At 41.7% G+C, this 18010-nt stretch overlaps 1 protein-coding gene across 2 annotated transcripts in view; it reads right to left on the bottom strand.

Annotated features, from left to right (window-relative positions):
* Window positions 1-18010, bottom strand: part of PRKCD (protein kinase C delta) — a 90104-nt gene that overhangs the window by 25507 nt on the left and 46587 nt on the right. For both annotated transcript variants that reach the window (XM_063121168.1, XM_063121167.1), the window contains exons 3-4: window positions 13268-13467; window positions 10020-10080 (exon numbers count right to left, since the gene is read on the bottom strand). In XM_063121168.1, coding sequence (XP_062977238.1) covers window positions 10020-10080; window positions 13268-13467 — 261 coding nt within the window. The remainder of the gene's footprint in view (window positions 1-10019; window positions 10081-13267; window positions 13468-18010) is intronic.

The following is an 18010-nucleotide window of genomic DNA, read 5'->3' as shown; positions in this document are numbered from 1 at the left end:
ATAAACAGGAATATTTTCATGACAAATGTCAACTATAAAACACAGCAGAATTCTGATTTCTTATTTTGGGCACAATTTCTGCAGCCATTTGCAAAACATGTGTTGCTAGGTGAATTGATTAAAACATGATATTTGGATCCAAATAACTTATTTACTGTGTAGGAGGGTAATGACATAATGGTAACTAGAACAGTAAAAACAAAACAAGATGGTGTTTTATCAACAAGCATGATGCCTCTGCTTCAGTTCAAAGTGAAGCTAGTGGGAGATAATTTCACTCTAACAGGGCTGAGCAATTCTTGCCCCCAAGACCATCTCCCACAAACTGCAGTCCATATGGTGCCCTCAAAAAAGTAGCAATAAGGGAAAAAACTATTGAAATTGTGAGTGTGTTTCAAAGGAAGGGGGAAATTCCTTTTCTGACCTCTGTACTCTTCGACACAAGTGTTATTTTCTCTTGTTGATTGTACAGCCAAAATGGAAAGTTGAAAACAACCTCAGTTTGATTAGTCTCATGTTAAAAAAGTATCAATATTTCAACACCTTTTTTCCTGTGCATTACTCATCTTTTAATGCTCACTCATTCTTACTCAAAGTGGATGGAACATCTATCTATCTATCTTTGAACCTGGAGGACAGAAGCAAGATACTAACTAGCCCATTGTAGAGTGGAAAATTATTCTAACATTTTCCCAGCCTTGCTCTTCTCTTCAAGCAGTGATCCCTACATGTTCCACTGAAATCTAGGCCACAGCTAGACCTAAGGTTTATCCTGGGATCATCCAGGGTTCGCCCCTCCTGAGCACTGGATCCCCTGTGTGTCGCCTAGATGAACAGGTTTGACCCCTGGATGATCCAGGGATAAACCTTAGGTCTAGCTATGGCCCTAGTAAATGTGTTTAGAATCAGAATGAAAGCCCAAGATGCTAAATTCTACATTAGTCTTGGGGGCATGAAATAATAAGACCATGGCCTCAAAATTTCCGGAAATTTTACATCTCTAATCCTTCCTCATCTTAGTGAGCCATTTTAATGTCCACAACAGGGAGAATAATACAAGGACTGAGACAAAAAAAGGTGTGTGAGAGAAATTGAGAATGAACTGCCTTTCCCTGAAAGGAACGCTGAGGCCCATGATATATGAAGATGCCTTGCCTTTAAATTTAATAGTACACCTAAACATACCGTTCAGTGTACTGTCCGGCTTAGCAACTTTTTTGCTGACTTCACTGTTCTAAGCTCTCAAATCTTTATGTAGATTCCACACCATGAATTACGCATGATGTAAAAGCAACCATCACAGTTCCATTGCTACAAGCAAATGTAAACAGCTTGTTTTGCTTGCCCTTCACAGCAAAGGAATGGGAAAGTGTCCGCAGCAGCTGGATGCGCAGTGAATCTGATGTTTCTAAGCAATACATCTCTAAATGAATATGTGCGCCTTTTAGCTGCAGAGTCTGAAGAATGGACAACTGCTTCATACTTGCTATTTCTGGCTGGCCCTCAAAGCAATTGCTTGCTTCCTACAATGCAAACCTAAGAAAAGAAACTTGTAGACAGTATAAACGAAAAAAGCCTCTGGTCTAAACTAGCTGGCAGGCCAGCAGGCTTGAAACAGCCTTGAAACAAGAAGATAATACCAGATCTGAGTCTGCAGTAGTTAGCTCCTCCTGTCTTTTTAATATGAGAGGGTGGGGCAGAACACATGCTAGCCCAGTTTATTGTTTCCCTCTTAATCTTGCAAATTTCAAAGAGCTACCTTGCATATATTCTTAAAAGTTTTTCAAATTATTATCTCTAATAACGTGCAACAGGAGATGCCCAAATAATAGTTCAGAAGCTACCTACAGTTCATGTACAGATCAACTGTGAAACCTGACCAATTCAAGATACAAATATTGTTCTTGATTGTTCTAGACCAAATCAGAATCTGACACAAGGAACAGGTAGTAGAAAGAGATGGTCATATCAAGGATCTGCAAGATAGAGGAAACTCTGGAGATTATGGTTAGTTACAAGAAAGATGGAAGATATTTTTGTGAACCGCCCAGAGAGCTCCGGCTATTGGGCGGTATAGAAATGTAATAAATAAATAAATAAATAAATAAATAAATAAATAAGAAAGATATGAGAGGGGGGAAGGGAAAACTAGAAATTGTAGGAGGCTCTTAGCCAGGGATGGACAACTGGATATCTTGGCCTACAATGTCCCACACCATTGGCTATGCTGGCTAGGGCAGATGGGAGTTGTAGGCCAAAACATCTGGAGGACCACAGATTGCTCTAAGAAGTAGTGCAGTTGGATAATTTTAGGCTCTGGACTTAATGGTCTACCAGAGCTCCTTCTTTAGATGACAACTTCATTTGCTTCAAAATGTGGTTAGCCAGTCCTGGTCTGTTTGGGGCCCTCCTGCCCAAAGTCCGGCTCTATGCAGAGGCCTCACCACTGGCCATTACAGAAAGAGAAGAAGCATTGGAGGAGGGGGGTGTTGGGAAGGATGGTGGGATGGAAGGTTCTGTTGCAGAGGGAGGGTGAAGCAGAAGGAGCTGCAGCTCTCAGTCAGACTCAGGCCTTAGCTAGACCTAAGGTTTATCCCGGGATCGTCCCGGGGTCATCCCTGCCTGCTCCCGGGATATCCTGTTTGTCATTTACATGAACAGGGATGACCCCAGAACAATCCCGGGATAAACCTTAGGTCTAGCTAAGGCCTCAGATTTAGTGTATGTGGCTAATAGTATTTGGAATTAGAAACATTGGCCACTTATAAAAGGCTTATTTTGCTGCCTCCACTGTGTCATCAAGTAGCTGTCTGGCAGAGCTCTTTTGGGTGGTCTGGGGGCTGTTAACACCCTCCCCAGCAAATGAGGTCCTGGCCCCATCGAGGACCCACTGTGACCTTTCTGCATCACACTTTGAGGACAAAATCACTTGTCTCCGCAGCAAACTTAATGCTGTTGTTAGTGCAGCTCCAGTTGAGGTGTCTAGTGCCACATCTGCCCAATTTTGTGGGATCAATCCCAGTTGGGATCAATCCCAAGGTGCTTGCAGCAATGTGACCAACCACTTGCCTCCTCGGTTCCTGTTCCTCCTGGCTAATAAAAGCAAGCTAAGGGCAGTGACTGGGTGGGTCCAGGGGTGATAAATGCTTCCCCTTTGGAAGGGGTGGTCAACTGCTGTCCTTAAGGAGGCAGTAGTGAGACCACTCCTGAAGAAACCCACCCTGGACCCAATGGTATTAGACAACCATTGCACAGTTGCAAATACCACTTTCTTAGGGAAGGTATTGGAGAGGGTTGTGGCAGAACAACTGCAGGCACTCTTGGAGGACACTGATTATCTAGACCTATTTCAATCTGGGTTTTGATATGGTTACAGGATGGAATCAGCTTCGGTTGCCCTGATGGATGACCTTTATCAAGAGAGGGACAGGGGGAGTGCAACCTTGTTAATTCTGCTCGATCTCTCATTGGCTTTTAATACCATTGACCGTGGGATGGGTATTGGAGGCACTGTGTTACAGTGGTTCCAGACCTACCTACAGAGCCGTTTTCAGAGAGTAACATTGGGTGTTACTCCTCAGGCCCTTGGGAATTGAGCTACGGTGTGCTGCAGGGCACCATCTTGCCCCAATGTTGTTTAACATCTATATGAAGCCACTGGGTGCAGTCATTAGGGGATTTGGAACTAAATGCCATCAATATGCTGATGACACGCAAATCTATCTCCCTGTGACAACTGAATCAGGTGAGGCTGTACAGGCCCTGGACCAGTTCCTAGACTCAGTAATGGGCTGGATGAGGGCCAATAAACTGAATCTGAATCCTAGCAAGATCGAAACCCTGTGGGTGAGTGGTTCCTGAGTCCAGGAAATAGGCTCATTCCCTGTTCTGGATGGGGTTGCACTCCCTCTTAAAGATCAGGTTCATAGTTTGGGGGTACTCTTAGATCGATCTCTGTTGCTGGAGACTCAAGTGGCCACCATGGCTCAGAGTGTCTTTTACCAGCTTTGCCTCGTTCACCTACTACGGCCTCTGCTGGACAGAAATAGCTTGGCCATAGTGGTACAGACATTAGTAACCTCAGGACTGGATTACTGCAATGTGGGGCTGCCCTTAAAGCTGCTCCGGGAGTTGGAGCTAGTGCAGAACGCAGCAGCTCAACAGTTGTCAGGAGTTTCCCCTTTCCAGCATGTTACTCTTTTGCTGAAGGGACTGCACTGGCTGTCTATTTGCTACGGGCCCAGGTTTAAGGTTCCTGTACTAGTGTACAAAGTCCTGAACAACTTGGGACCAGGATACCTGAGAAAGAGCCTTCTACTCAACTTGCCCGGTCAATGAGGTCATGTTCCACATAGACCTACTGAGGGCATGTTCCATATAGACCTACTGTCTGATTGGAGTCCACCAGGGGAAGAGCCTTTAGTGTGGTAGCTCCCATTCTATGGAATTCCCTGCCTCTGGAGGTCAGGCAGGTGCCAACTTTATATTCCTTTTGGCGCCTCCTGAAAATGTGTCCAGGAAGCCTTCCCTTGATGACCAGCTACGGTTCACTTTGCATTTTTCTTTTTTAAAAAATCTATTTTAATGTGTTTTTATTCAGTATTAATGCTCTTATTCAATTCGTCCACCATTCTGAAGTTGCTGAATGGGGAGCAGTATATAAATATTACAAATAAATAAATTCATAAATAAATGCTTCTGAAACATCAGTGTTCTCAAATATCAATGCTCTTTAAATAGGCACAGCTAGTGGGTTGAATTGCCCATCCCTCCTGCGGCCCCCAAATCTGCTCTAGAGGGCTGCATGCCGTGGGGAGGTGAGAAAAGGAAAGACCCATTACATGAGCAAAAGTCCATATGTGAAACATTGGACGAAGCCCAGTTGTCATAATTAGAAAGATAACAACTGTTGTTGCAACAGTAACCAGATGAACTGTTGCAACAATTGCCTCATACAGAGAAGTTAAATTCAGAGGAGTTGTAATAATGGATTCCCTCTGCATTGAGCAGTTTTATTTTCCAGAGCGTTTCATAGGTGCCATTGAAAGTTTTGCAGACACTACACAAATATCAGGAAACTGGAGTGTTTCAAAGATTATCCAACATACAATTTTCAAAAGCAATTATCTGCTAACGGTACCAATTATCACTTCCCCATTAGTAAATTGAGTGTTTCGCATGTAGACACATTGGGCACAAAAATGTTTGCATACAGCATCTCAAGACAGCAAGATGGAAAAGTTTCCCTCAGCTTTTGAAGACTATAGATGTTAGAACACACTACCAAGCTTTCATCCCTTTACAAATGAGGGAGGAAATATTGCTGGGATGTCTTGCACACTTCCCTTTGAAATTAATGGGATTGTGAATGAACAAATGCAGAAACAACAGAATTTCCATTAATTTTAACCAGATGGGAACAGCAATTGCCAATTATTTTTCTGTCTGTTCATTATAAAAATCGAATGTTTGTATTCATTAAATCAATTAACTTGAAACCATGCACACTTACTAACACAGTCTATATATCTGTAAGGCAGAAATAGGCACCCCCCACCAGATATTGCTCTCTAAATAAATCATAGACATCCACTCACCAAGCATTCTTCACAAAATATGTGTAGAAAAAAATATCTCATTCAGACACCACATTATCCATATAACCTTCCCCATCTCCTGAAAATGTTAAACGGTTCAATACAATTTTAAAATAGCTTGCACTCTGCTGAAACTACCTATTTTACAAAGAAAGCAATAGACGAACCCTTTCTTTTTAATGCTGAAGCCAGCCGCATGATAGCTCCATCCAAAAAGAGAAAACTATTCCAGCTGCCTCCAAAGCTTCTTAAAGACCAACAGAGAGGGGCACTCAGTGCTAAAGTAAACCATCCACCATGGCACGAAGTTCTGTGCCAGGATAAACTAAATAACTTCATTTAAATAAACAATGGCATTGGCAACTAGACCTATGTACTTTTTTTTTTTTAAGTATCATTTATATATCATAGAAAAACAGAAGCCCCATTTGCGGGGACACCCAGTCCAGAGTACATCATCTGTGACAAATAGTACATTACTTTCTCATTTCTGCCAACAATATCCTTTACTGGCAGAATGATGGTTCTGGATCCAACCCCAGGAATGAAGAACTGCCTTTCCTTTTTGCTTTTTTAAAAAGTCATAACTGAGAAGAGAAATTAATTTTAGAATAGATCACTTCAGAAGCTTTGGTTCTAGTCACTAGAACCAAATGTCAAGTGAGCAATAATGAGCTTAGGACTAGGGTAGAAGCAGGCAGGGAGGCCAGGTATGCTTGTTCATTTGCACTATTATTATTGTAGCTTCATTTAGTACCGTAGTTAGCTTATACAAGAGATCCTCTGATCTAAGCCTTTTGGGTCAAAAGTAATTCTTAAGTTTGAGAGCACAGGGACGTCAACAAAATGTAACCTTTGTTGCTTCACTGAAACTGCCAGGATTGATTTTTCTTTTAACAAAATACCAGAAAACTGTAATTCATAAATATATACATCTACACTTAATCACAACCATTAGTTATGAATGGTTAACCAGGTTATCTGAAGGAACGCCTCCTCCCATATGTACCTACCCGGACCTTAAGATCATCTACAGGGGCCCTTCTCCGTGAGCCCCTGCCAAAGGAAGTGAGGCAGGTGGCTACTAGGAGGAGGGCTTTCTCCGCTGTGGCACCCCGGTTGTGGAATGAGCTCCCCAGAGAGGTCCGCCTGGCGCCTACACTGTACTGCTTTTGTCGCCAGCTGAAGACCTTTTTATTCACTCAGTATTTTAACACTTAATTTTAACTTAAATTTAAATTTTACTGTTTTAACTCTGTATTTTAATCTTATATCAACTTTGCTGTGTGGTTTTATCCTGGTTGCGCTTTTTATACTGTATTTTGTAATTGTGTTTTAACCTGTTGGGTGTTTTATTGTGGTTTTAATTTTTGTGAACCGCCCAGAGAGCTTCGGCTATTGGGCGGTATAAAAATGTAATAAATAAATAAATAAATAAAATGAACAAAGTTTAGCTTTTGTAAATTCAAGGCAATAAAACATTGCAACAATTGTGTTAAAAACCACTGGCAACACAAGTATATGATTCTGCACTTCTGTTGCATCACTCATGCAATTTTTACAATGAAGACACATTTATCTAAATATTGCCAGATTTAAAAAGTCATAGTGGAATTGCATGCTTATCGTGTTCAAGCCATTCTGCCTCTTGCAGTCATGTAGTGATACTAAGATACTACAGTGCCATGATAGTACAGAAGAGGTAGCTTTGTATGCAAAAGGTTCCAAATTTGATACCTGGCATCCCCGTTTAAAAAAAAAACATCCCAAAAGGTTCACATGGGTGAGCCTGGATGCCATGAAATGTGTGCAGTAAGCTGCCCCTTCTACTGAGGAAATGAAAGAAGCTGCTTAGCATATAGGAGTTTCATGTATGCATCTGAAAATTAGGGCTACAGAATTTAAAGGACCAAGTACCTCAATTAATCTGGAAGGCATTTAACAGAGGTGTTTTGCTAGGTAGTTGATTCACCAAGCCCCAATGATCTTTCAGTGGTGATGTAACACTTTTGCTGGGCAGGAAAATATGGGGTTTATTCTTGGCATAAATTATCGTTTCTTTCAAAAATGTGGTAACCAGTGTTGATCTAGCCCTGTCAGAGCCAATGAAACACTGGATCCCTGCAGGTCCTAGAGCAGCCATGAGTCTGGGTAATCACTGGGGAAGGCAGCAAAGCTGCTTTTAGGTCAGAGTGACTTCTTTTGCTGAAGCAAAGAGCAACTGCCAGTGCGTGGCCTTGGTTCTCGTTGATAACAAGAATACCTCAATAAGAAGCTGAGGAACATCCATGGTATAGCGGATGATGAATCATTAACATGCTCAGGGAAGATGCAATGTACTTATGAAGCAATGGAAAAATAATGAAAGAACTGCAGAAGCACTGGTGATGCTTCGTCATGGGAAGATTTTGGGTACACAAGTGGATATGTCCCTCTTTGGCCCCAGATCCAAAAAAACTGGTCACAGCTGTGACCAATATAAAAATGGACGCCTATAACTCCAAGACAAGAGCGTAACATCCTTTTTTCCTTTCAGTTTCTGCTCTGAACCTGAGACGGGTTGGTCAGTATGGAATTGATGTTTAAAGGCTATGCGGTTTAATGTAGCTATGCTTTAAACTAAATGGGTTAGAGAGAGTGATGTAGGGCCTGACAAAATAGGGCATTATTATTATTATTATTATTATTATTATTATTATTATTATTATTTTGTCCATTACTCTTATTCAAATTGCTGATATTCTATTCACGTTGCATTGCCTTGATTATTGATCTTTTAGTCACATTGCACATTTAATAATTTAAGCTCACACTATTTTTTGCAGTTTTTCAATGAATCTTTTAATTTGTTTCAGCTGCAACCCTGAGTCTGTTGTCCTTGTCCTTACCCTTGCTCAATGGGGGGCAAATTCACAACCAGATTAATAGCCAGCCCTTAGTTATAAGTACAGGGCTAGTCATTCTTTAATTTATTTTATTTTATTTATTACATTTCTATACTGCCCAATAGCCGGAGCTCTCTGGGCGGTTCACAAAAATTAAAACCATTCAATAAAACCATAATATAAAATACAATATAAAAGCTCAACCAGATAAAAACAGCAGCAATGCAAAATTACAAATTTAAAATACCATGTTAAAATGTATTTATAGATTGTTAAAATGTTGGGAGAATAAAAAGGTCTTCACCTGGCGTCTAAAAGCATATAATGTAGGTGCCAAGCGAACCTCCTTAGGGAGCTCATTCCACAGCCGGGGTGCCACAGCAGAGAAGGCCCTCCTCCTGGTAGCCACCTGCCTCACTTCCTTTGGCAGGGGCTCACGGAGAAGGACCCCTGAGGATGACCTTAGGGTCCGGGCAGGTACATATGGGAGGAGGCGTTCCTTCAGATAACCTGGCCCCAAGCCGTTTAGGGCTTTAAATGTTAATACCAGCACTTTGAATCGGGCCCGGACCTGGACTGGCAGCCAATGAAGCTGGAAAAGGACTGGCGTAATGTGGTCTCGTTGGCCAGTCCCTGTTAGTAAGCGTGATGCCCTGTTTTGCACCAGTTGAAGTTTCCGGACCATTTTCAAAGGCAGCCCCACGTATAACGCATTGCAGTAATCCAAACGAGAGGTTATCAGAGCATGGACAACTGTAGCTAAGCTATCTCTGTCCAGATAAGGGCGCAGCTGGTATATCAGCCTAAGCTGGTAAAACAATAAAAGCTGTCACTTTCCACCTTATATTCCAATTGCATGTACCATATGAATTAAAAAATGAAAGTAAAGGGGAAAAAACGCTACAAGAAATAAAAAGAGCACTACTCCCCTGCAAATCCAGTGCTATAATCATGACTTTGACACACATGCTGTGGATCCAATGTTCATATGGAGCTCTGAACAAAAGAGCTTCTGGGAGTAGGGGGAGTGTTCAGACAACCCTGCAGACATTCAAGGAAGGGTGCTGTGATGACTAGGCACCCCATCACCATGCTCCTTGTGTTAGAAGGAGCTCTACTCATGTACAGATAAACACCTGTAGAGATCCCACCCCCACATAAGAGGTGTTGGTGATTATCACCTGTATAGAGAAACTCTGAATGTGCATGTTGGTGGATGCATGACAGCTCCTACTCCTACTCACTCTTGCAGGGAAGGCATGGCAACTGGACGCATCAGCAACGGATGGCAGGGGGCATATTCATGGCCTGACAGCCTCCCTAAGACATTCCTTAAACAATAAGGGGTGTCTTAGGGGTATGTGTCTTGGGGGGGGTATCATCTGAAACCCCTATATGAGTCAGAGGAAAGCTCTATGCATTGAATGGAGAAACCCTGTTGCCAATGCAAAGCATTCCAGATTCAGAATTTGGATTCTGTTCATCATATTTCAAATCAATTTTTACAAAATAATGTAAGTTTAAAAGCTCTCCTTACCTCCATCTTCTAGAAAATATTGTACAGCCATCAATACTTTCCCCTGAGGCTGTAAATCGAGCTAAGAAGAAAGAGACCAATGAATTACACACCAGTTATGCTAAAACTCCACAATAATCTATTTTCATATGGAATTAAAAATGTCACATGAGTCTGGTTAGAGAATCAAGTCAAAGTAAAATGCTGTTTTCCTTCTCTCTGATCTACTTCACAGTAACAACAATGTTGATATTTTGAGTTTCTTAGGGCTCATCTACACCAAGCAGAATATTCCACTATGAAAGTGGTATGAAAGCCTATGTAAAAGGCAGGAGCCACACTACTGCTTTATGACAGCATTGAAGTGCACTGACAACTGTTGGGGCCCACTGACACATACCATATTCCACTTTCATAGTGTTATATCCTGCTTGGTGTAGATGTGTCATAGGCCCCAACAGTTGTCAGTGCACTTCAGTACTACTATAAAGCAGTAGTGTAGATCCTGCAGTGACCTTCAATACCGCTATAAAGCAGTAGTGTGGCTTCTGCCTTTTATATACCGCTTCCATAGTGGAATATCCTGCTTGGTGTAGATGAGCCCTTAATCGTTAGGGATTGACACCAAGGCCACAGCTAGACCTAAGGTTTATACTGGGATCATCCAGGGTTCACCCCTGCCTGAGCACTGGATCCTCTGTGTGTCACCTAGATGAACAGGTTTGACCTCTGGACGATCCAGGGATAAACCATAGGTCTAGCTATGGCCCATGTTTCATATATGATTAGCTGACTGGAACTGTGTCTATTGGTCATGCTGGTTTGGGATTATGGGAGTTGAAGACCAGCAAGCCTAGAGGGTGCCAGGTTGGGAAAGTCTGGTGTAAACCTTACAAGCCTACAGCCAAATACCATTCAATTTCATTCTTTGCCACAGGAAGCCCCTACAAATGAACAGAGCAGTGTTTCCCAAAAATATGTATGACAAAAGAGGAAACTCGCTGTGTTCAGTCAATACGCTAACCCACCCAGTGTGGATTATTGTTGAACCATGGATTATCATGTTGTCTGAACGCAGCATGTTTTCCATGAGGTTGCTTGTTAACCATGCAGTGTGGCTTGTTAACCACTCTGAACAACCAAACAACAAGCCATGGGTTCTCAAGGTGGCTTGTTTGAGAAAAATAAATCACACTGTATGGTAAAGAAGCCACCCTATGGAAAATGCATTGAGTTCAGACAACACGATAATGTACTCTGCAGAAAATGCACTGCATTCAGGCAACATGTTAACCCACCCTGTGGAAAATGCACTGTGTTCAGACAACCCAATAACCCATCGTGGGTTAGTGTGCTGTGTGAACCCAGCCACTATTTGTTAAATTCATCTTAGGGCAGACAAGCATTCAGATCTACTAACCCACCAGCATGGTGAATGATATATTCTACACAACTAAACATATTTTATAGACTGTAATCTTAAAGACCCATCAGATTAACTCTTATTATTCTAAGCATTCCCTTGATCCAGCCATTTCCTTGACCCATAAAGAGCAAAGGTAGGAAAATGCATATGGTAATGATGCCAGGACATGATGAATAAATACACTGTGGAAGTGGACAGAGGAGCATGACAAGGGGCTGCCACTTTCAGCAGCAACCCCACATTCTTTTGTTTATAATGTATAATTCTGCAGTGAAGAAAAGGAGGGAAGGATCTGCCTGCATGCACATTCAAGCACTCAAAATGTTGACTGAAAGGTAGATTAAAGAACAGTTCTATACTGAGGTCCCAGGACACATACTGTATATATTGCTGATACGTATGCAGGAACAGGAAAAAACCCAGCAACTTCATAGCAACTGCTGTACTACCTTCTATATACCATGGGACCCATGGCGCATATGGAAATTTGATCACTACCATAAAATGGCTCCCTTGGAAGTTTTGGCTAGCCAGAAAATGGCTGCCATGGGAGCCTGGCTAGTTAAAAGACCAGTAATTCACTCAAGAAACAGAATATAAGCAGAGGAAAGGTCTGAATTCCAAAGCCAATCCTCCAAAGAAGCACAACAAAATGCCCATTTAAGGTTGCAACCCTATTCATGCAAATATGAAACTCAGTGGGAGTCAATTCTGACTAGGATTGCTCTGCTCATCCTATACACATACACTTTTGCCTAGCCCCAAAAGGAAAGAAAAAGTATTCCCTGGGAAGGTTCTCTTTCTCTCTCTCTCTCTCTCTGTGTAGAATGAGAGAAGCAGCTTGGAATGGAGAGAAAAAGAGCAAGGGAGGAAGAAGAAATAGAGAAAAATGGGTGAGAGGGAAAGAAAGAGCAAGGCTAGGGACTGGGCAGGAGGGGAAAGTAGCAAGGGAAAAACAAGGCTAGAGGCTAGGATGGGGAGAAACAGAGAGGTAAAGAGGTGGTGGGGAGAGAAACAGGGTGACTAGAGGCTAGGAAGGAGGGAAAAGATCAATGCAAAGAGACAGAGGGGAGAGAAAGAACAAGGGAAATTGTTGGATGGGGAGAAATAGCAAGGTAAAGAGGTGGGGAAAGGTAAATAGCAAGGCTAGAGGCTGGGAGTGGAGAGAAACAGTGAGAAAAAGGGGTAAGTAAGAGAGAGAGCAGGGCTAAGGGCAGGAAGGGAGAGAATGAAGCAGGCTAGGGATGGGAAAGGAGAGAATTAGTGAGGGAGTGGAGAAAGCGAGAGAGCAAAGGGGAAAGGACTGTGTAGGCGGAAGAAGAGTGTGCAGGGAGAGAAAGCAACTCTTTCCTTTTCTTCCTGCTGACCCGAACAGCTGATTTGCAGCATGTCCCGGAATAGGAGGGAGAACCTGATGCTCTAGCTTTTTAAAAGATTTGTATTAAAAATAAAATTTTGATGCCAAATCACAAATCTATTTTGATTTGGTGTCCAACACTTAGCAACATAGGTGCTAGGTGGACACTGACAGGGAGGGAATTCCATACAGAAGGCACTGAAGACAGAGGCTGTTTCTACACCTGCCTTTTTCCCCGGGATTGTCCCAGGATCATCCCTGTGCATCCAGATGACACACAGCAGATCCTGGGAACAGGCAGGAACGATCTCTCCATTTTCCTGGGATAATCCTTAGGTGTAGAAAGGGGCAGGGAAAACCTCTGAAGCTAGAGTGGCAGGCAGGTTCATTTAGAAGTGGGTTGCCCTTCAGATATCCTGATTCTATGCTGTATGGGACTGGGGTAAACATATAACAAAATAATTAATTGCATGACATCATACTCACCCAGAATTCTGCTTTCCCGTTGCCTTTCTTACATCTTTCAGCCAAAACAGAAACACCTACAGTCACTTCAGATAATGGCTCTTCTGCTGCCTTCATGAGAACAATCTGAATCACACGCCCCTCATAGATGTGGGCATCAAAGGATGATTTCCAGTCTGGGTACATAGTGGGTTTCTTCTGAATCAAGGTTTTGCCTCTCTCTGGAAATCCCACAGAAAAGTATAGGAGAAAAGTTACCCTGGGAACCACTAAATTTTGTCACAGGGAGAAGCATCACAACCAGTGGGTAATCTTCATTGCATTAAATCAAAGCCAAGAAATGATCTCTCAACAACTTTTGAGATCATGATAAAGAGTGAGTCTCCAAGCATATTTATTATTTACAGTAGTAAAATGTCCACTGTAATAAGGGTCAACGTGCTTTTAAAAAGTTGAACTATAGTAATGGTCTATCCTGTCTTGGGAAAATGTGCACGCCCAATGTAGGACACAGCCTTAGCCTAGTCAGACCGAACTGTTGCATCACTATATGATCCGTGGAGTGAGCAATTAGCCTCCTAATATCCAGTGATGTTTCTATCATGGGATTGCAGTTCAGGGTTATGTTTATGTTGATCCAGCAGCAGTTTTGTTTGATGCATGGTTCTCAGTGTGATGTACTGTCCAAACAGTAGTAAAGAATAGCACCTCAGTTTGTCTTTATAAGGTAAGACCTGCCAAAACCAACATTATAAATTACATATCTGACAAGCAGGTTGATGTTAGTTTGCCAAATGAGTTTCTCAAATGTTCACAAATAGCCACCTGAGAATATTCTGCATTCTACAGACTTCTGGTTTATCTCCTCTACTTGTGCCAAAAAGCTTTTACCTGGTTTCAGAAATTCTTTCCTGTAATAGCTCTTCAGAGGAGATGGTTCCATTAATGAAAAGCTAATTCCAGACCTGCCACCGCCATTATTCTGTTGTGGTAATGCTTAAGAGTCACTTATAATCCGTTACAGATAGAGTACGTGACTTTCCAGGTAAAGATAAATGCCGAAACTTGGTGGGATGATTCCCACGACTGGAATATAGCAATTGAAGGACTTGTTCAAAAAGAACAGAAGAAATATAAAGAGAGGCGGAGTTGCGCTATGTTAAAAATACTTATCCCTGCACAGAAATACAGGAGGATGAACCTGTGAGCCCCATTGAGAGCATCTGGATTAAAATAAACAGGGAAAGGAATAAAAAGACCATGATAGTCTAAGTCTACTACCAACCGCCCAATCAAGAAGACGAGGATGAAACTTTTGAAAAGCAAGTGTGATGCAGTAGTAACGGGGTACTCCAATTACCCCGATATCTGTTGGGAGACAAATTCTGCCAAAAGTAGCCCTTCCAAGAAATTCCTGACATGTATGGCTGATAACTTTCTCCTGCAGAAAGTAGAAGGAACTAGAGGATCAGCTATCCTTGACTTGATACTGACCAACAGGGATGACTTAGTGGATAAAGTTAAAGTTACGGGAACTCTGGGAAAAAGTGACCACGTCATACTTGAATTCTTGATTTTAAAGGAAGCAAAAGCAGAGTATAGCCATACATGAACTCTGGATTTCAGGAAAGCTGATTTTAATAAACTCAGAACTATGTTAAGGAAGATCCATGGCAAGTGACCCTAATGAGAAAAGGAGTCCAAGATGGGGGGAGTATTTAAAAAAGGAAATTTTAAAGGCACAATTACGAACAATTCCAACAAGGAAAAAAGATAGAAGACAAGAAACCAATGTGGCTCCACAAAAAGCTTACAGATGACCTAAAAACAAAAAAGGACACATATAGGAAGTGGAAGGAAGTCGAGGCTACAAAAGAAGAGTACAGACAGGTAGCACAGAAGTGCAGGAATGGCATCAGGAAGGCTAAAGCTCAGAATGAGCTGAGACTAGCAAGGGATGTTAAAAGCAATAAAAAGGCTTTCTTCAGATACCTGAACAGTAAAAGACCGAGGGGGGGGGGGAGAAATGGTGGTTCAACTACTTAATGAGGATTTGCCTTAATGAGGCAAATTGAAAACAAATGACAAAGAAAATGCCAAAATGCTCAATTCCTACTTTGGCTCAGTCTTCTCCCAAAAGCGGTTCTATGCCCTCCCTGGAAAAAGTAAAGGACAAGCTGAAGGATCAGGATTGCAGTTTGAGATTGATAAACAAATGGTCAAGGAACACCTAATTTCTTTGAACGAGTTCAAATCTCCATGGCCCGATGAACTGCATCCTGGAGTAATAAAGGAGCTAGCAGAAAAACTCTCAAAGCCACTGTTAAATTATCTTTGCGAAATCATGGAAGACAGGTGAAGTGCCGGACAACTGCAGGAGGGCTAATGTTGTCCCAATCTTCAAAAAGGGCAAAAAGGAGGAACCTGGGAACTACAGACCAGTCAGTCTGACATCCATCGCCGGGAAAATTTTGGAGCAGATTATAAAGAAGTCAATCTGTAAGCACATTGAAAACAATGCAGTGATTACTAGAAGCCAGCATGGATTTCTCAAGAACAAATCCTGCCAGACTAATCTGATCTCATTATTTGATAGGGTAACCTCCCTTGTGGACTGTGAGAATGCTGTGGACATAATATACATTGACTTCAGCAAAGCTTTTGACAAAGTGCCCCATGACATTCTGATTAACAAACTAGCTAAAAGTGGGCTAGATGGAACAACTATTATGTGGATTCACAGTTGGCTACAGAATCAGACTCAAGGAGTGCTTATCAATGTTACCTTCTCAAACTGAGGGGAGGTAATGAGCGGGGTACTGCAGGGCTCAGCCCTGGGCCCAGTGCTCTTCAACATTTTTTTAATGATTTGGATGTGGAGGTGCAGGGAATGCTTATCAGATTTGAAGATTACACAAAATTGGGTGGGATAGCTAATATCCTGGAAGACAGAAACAAACTTCAAAGTGATCTTGATAGGCTGAAGTGCAGGGCTGAAAACAACAGAATGAAATTTAATAGGGATAAATGCCAAGTTCTACATGTAGGAAATAGAAACCAAATGCACAGTTAAAGGATGGGGGATTCTTGGCTCAGCAATACTACAAAAGAGAAGGATCTTGGAATTGTTGTAGATCACAAGCCGAATATGAGCCAACGGTGTGATGTAGCTGCAAAAAAAAGCAAATGCTATTTTGGGCTGCATTAATAGAAGTATAGCTTCCAAATCGTGTGAGGTACTGATTCCCCTCTATTAAGCAATGGTTAAGCCTCATCTTGAGTATTACATCCAGTTCTGGACACCACACACTTCAAGAAGGATGAAGACAAGCTGGAATGTGTTCAGAGGACGGCAACAAGGATGAACAGGGGACTGGAAACAAAGCCCTATGAGGATAGTCTGAAAGAACTGGGCATATTTTGCCTGGAGAAGAGAAGATTGAGGGGAGACATGACAGCACTCTTCAAATACTTGAAAGGTGGTCACACAGAGGAGGGCCAGGAGCTCTTCTCAATCATCTCAGAGTACAGGAGATAGAATAATGGGCTCAAGTTACAGGAAGCCAGATTCTGGCTGGACATCAGTAAAAACATCCTGACTGTTAGAGCAGTATGACAATGGAACCAATTACCTAGGGGCAGGGTGGATAAAAATCAATGTTTTTTAATTTAAAAAAAAATCAGATTTTTTAAATTTAAATTGGATTTTTTTTATTTAAATCGGATTTTTTTTTATAAAATGCTTTTTGAGGAAAAATAGTTTTCTATTTAAGATACATTATAGTCCAAAGGTATATTCATCATGAAATAAGGATTAGTTTTTAATTATGCAATGTTTAATTTTTTTGGTAAATGAATTCCATTAATCCATTCACAATGTCATGCTCTTCCAGAGGTTTCTGTAAGATTATTGGGCAATTTTTCTATAGAAGATATTATCACAGATGCTTGGCTTTACAATTCTCAAAACTGTGAATTTGTGTCTGCAGAGATCACAATCCTATTGTTCCTTTGGAAATCCATGTACACAGAATCAACCCCTTACCTCTTAAATGCTAAGTTAAAAAAAATCAATGAATAGAATGAATTTTTTTGGAGAGGGGGGAGTCACATGATTAAATCGTGTCTTTCTGAGTAGTGATTTAAATCGTGATTTATCTCATGATTTAAATCAAATCCACCATGCCTAGGGGGGTCATGGGCTCTCCCACACTAGAGGCATTCAAGAGGCAGCTGGACAGCCATCTGTCAGGGATGCTTTAAGGTGGATTCTTGCACTGAGCAGGGAGTTGGACTCGATGGCTTTGTAGGCCCCTTCCAACTCTGCTATTCTATGATTCTATTCTTTTGTCAACTCTTACATTGTTCTTGGAGAGTTTAAAAAATCTCTACTCATTTCCCCAGGTGATCCAACACATACTAATTTGCTTGACTCCATTGTTCTAAAGCAGGGATAGGCAACCTGAGGCCTCCAGATACTATTGGACTACAACTCCCACCTGCCTCAGTCAGCATGGTCAATAGTCAGGGATGATGAGATTTGGAGTCCAGCATCATCTGGAGGGCCATAGGTTTAACACTTGTACTCTAAAAGCTGCAACTACATCTTAAGTAGCCAGCAGCTTGGACACAAAATATATTCCTTTTTTTCATTTTACCTTTGGTCAGCTTTTTGTTTTGTTTTGAGGAAGGTACATGAAGAATATGCACATTTGATTGCAACAGTTTGAGCTAATATCTGGACCCAAGTTAGCCAAGATTATT

This window comes from Elgaria multicarinata, chromosome 3, assembly GCF_023053635.1.
Source record: "Elgaria multicarinata webbii isolate HBS135686 ecotype San Diego chromosome 3, rElgMul1.1.pri, whole genome shotgun sequence".
In the NCBI taxonomy this organism is placed as follows: Eukaryota; Metazoa; Chordata; class Lepidosauria; order Squamata; family Anguidae; genus Elgaria; species Elgaria multicarinata.
Note: the sequence above shows the minus strand (reverse complement) of the source record. Positions and strands in the feature narration are given on the sequence as shown.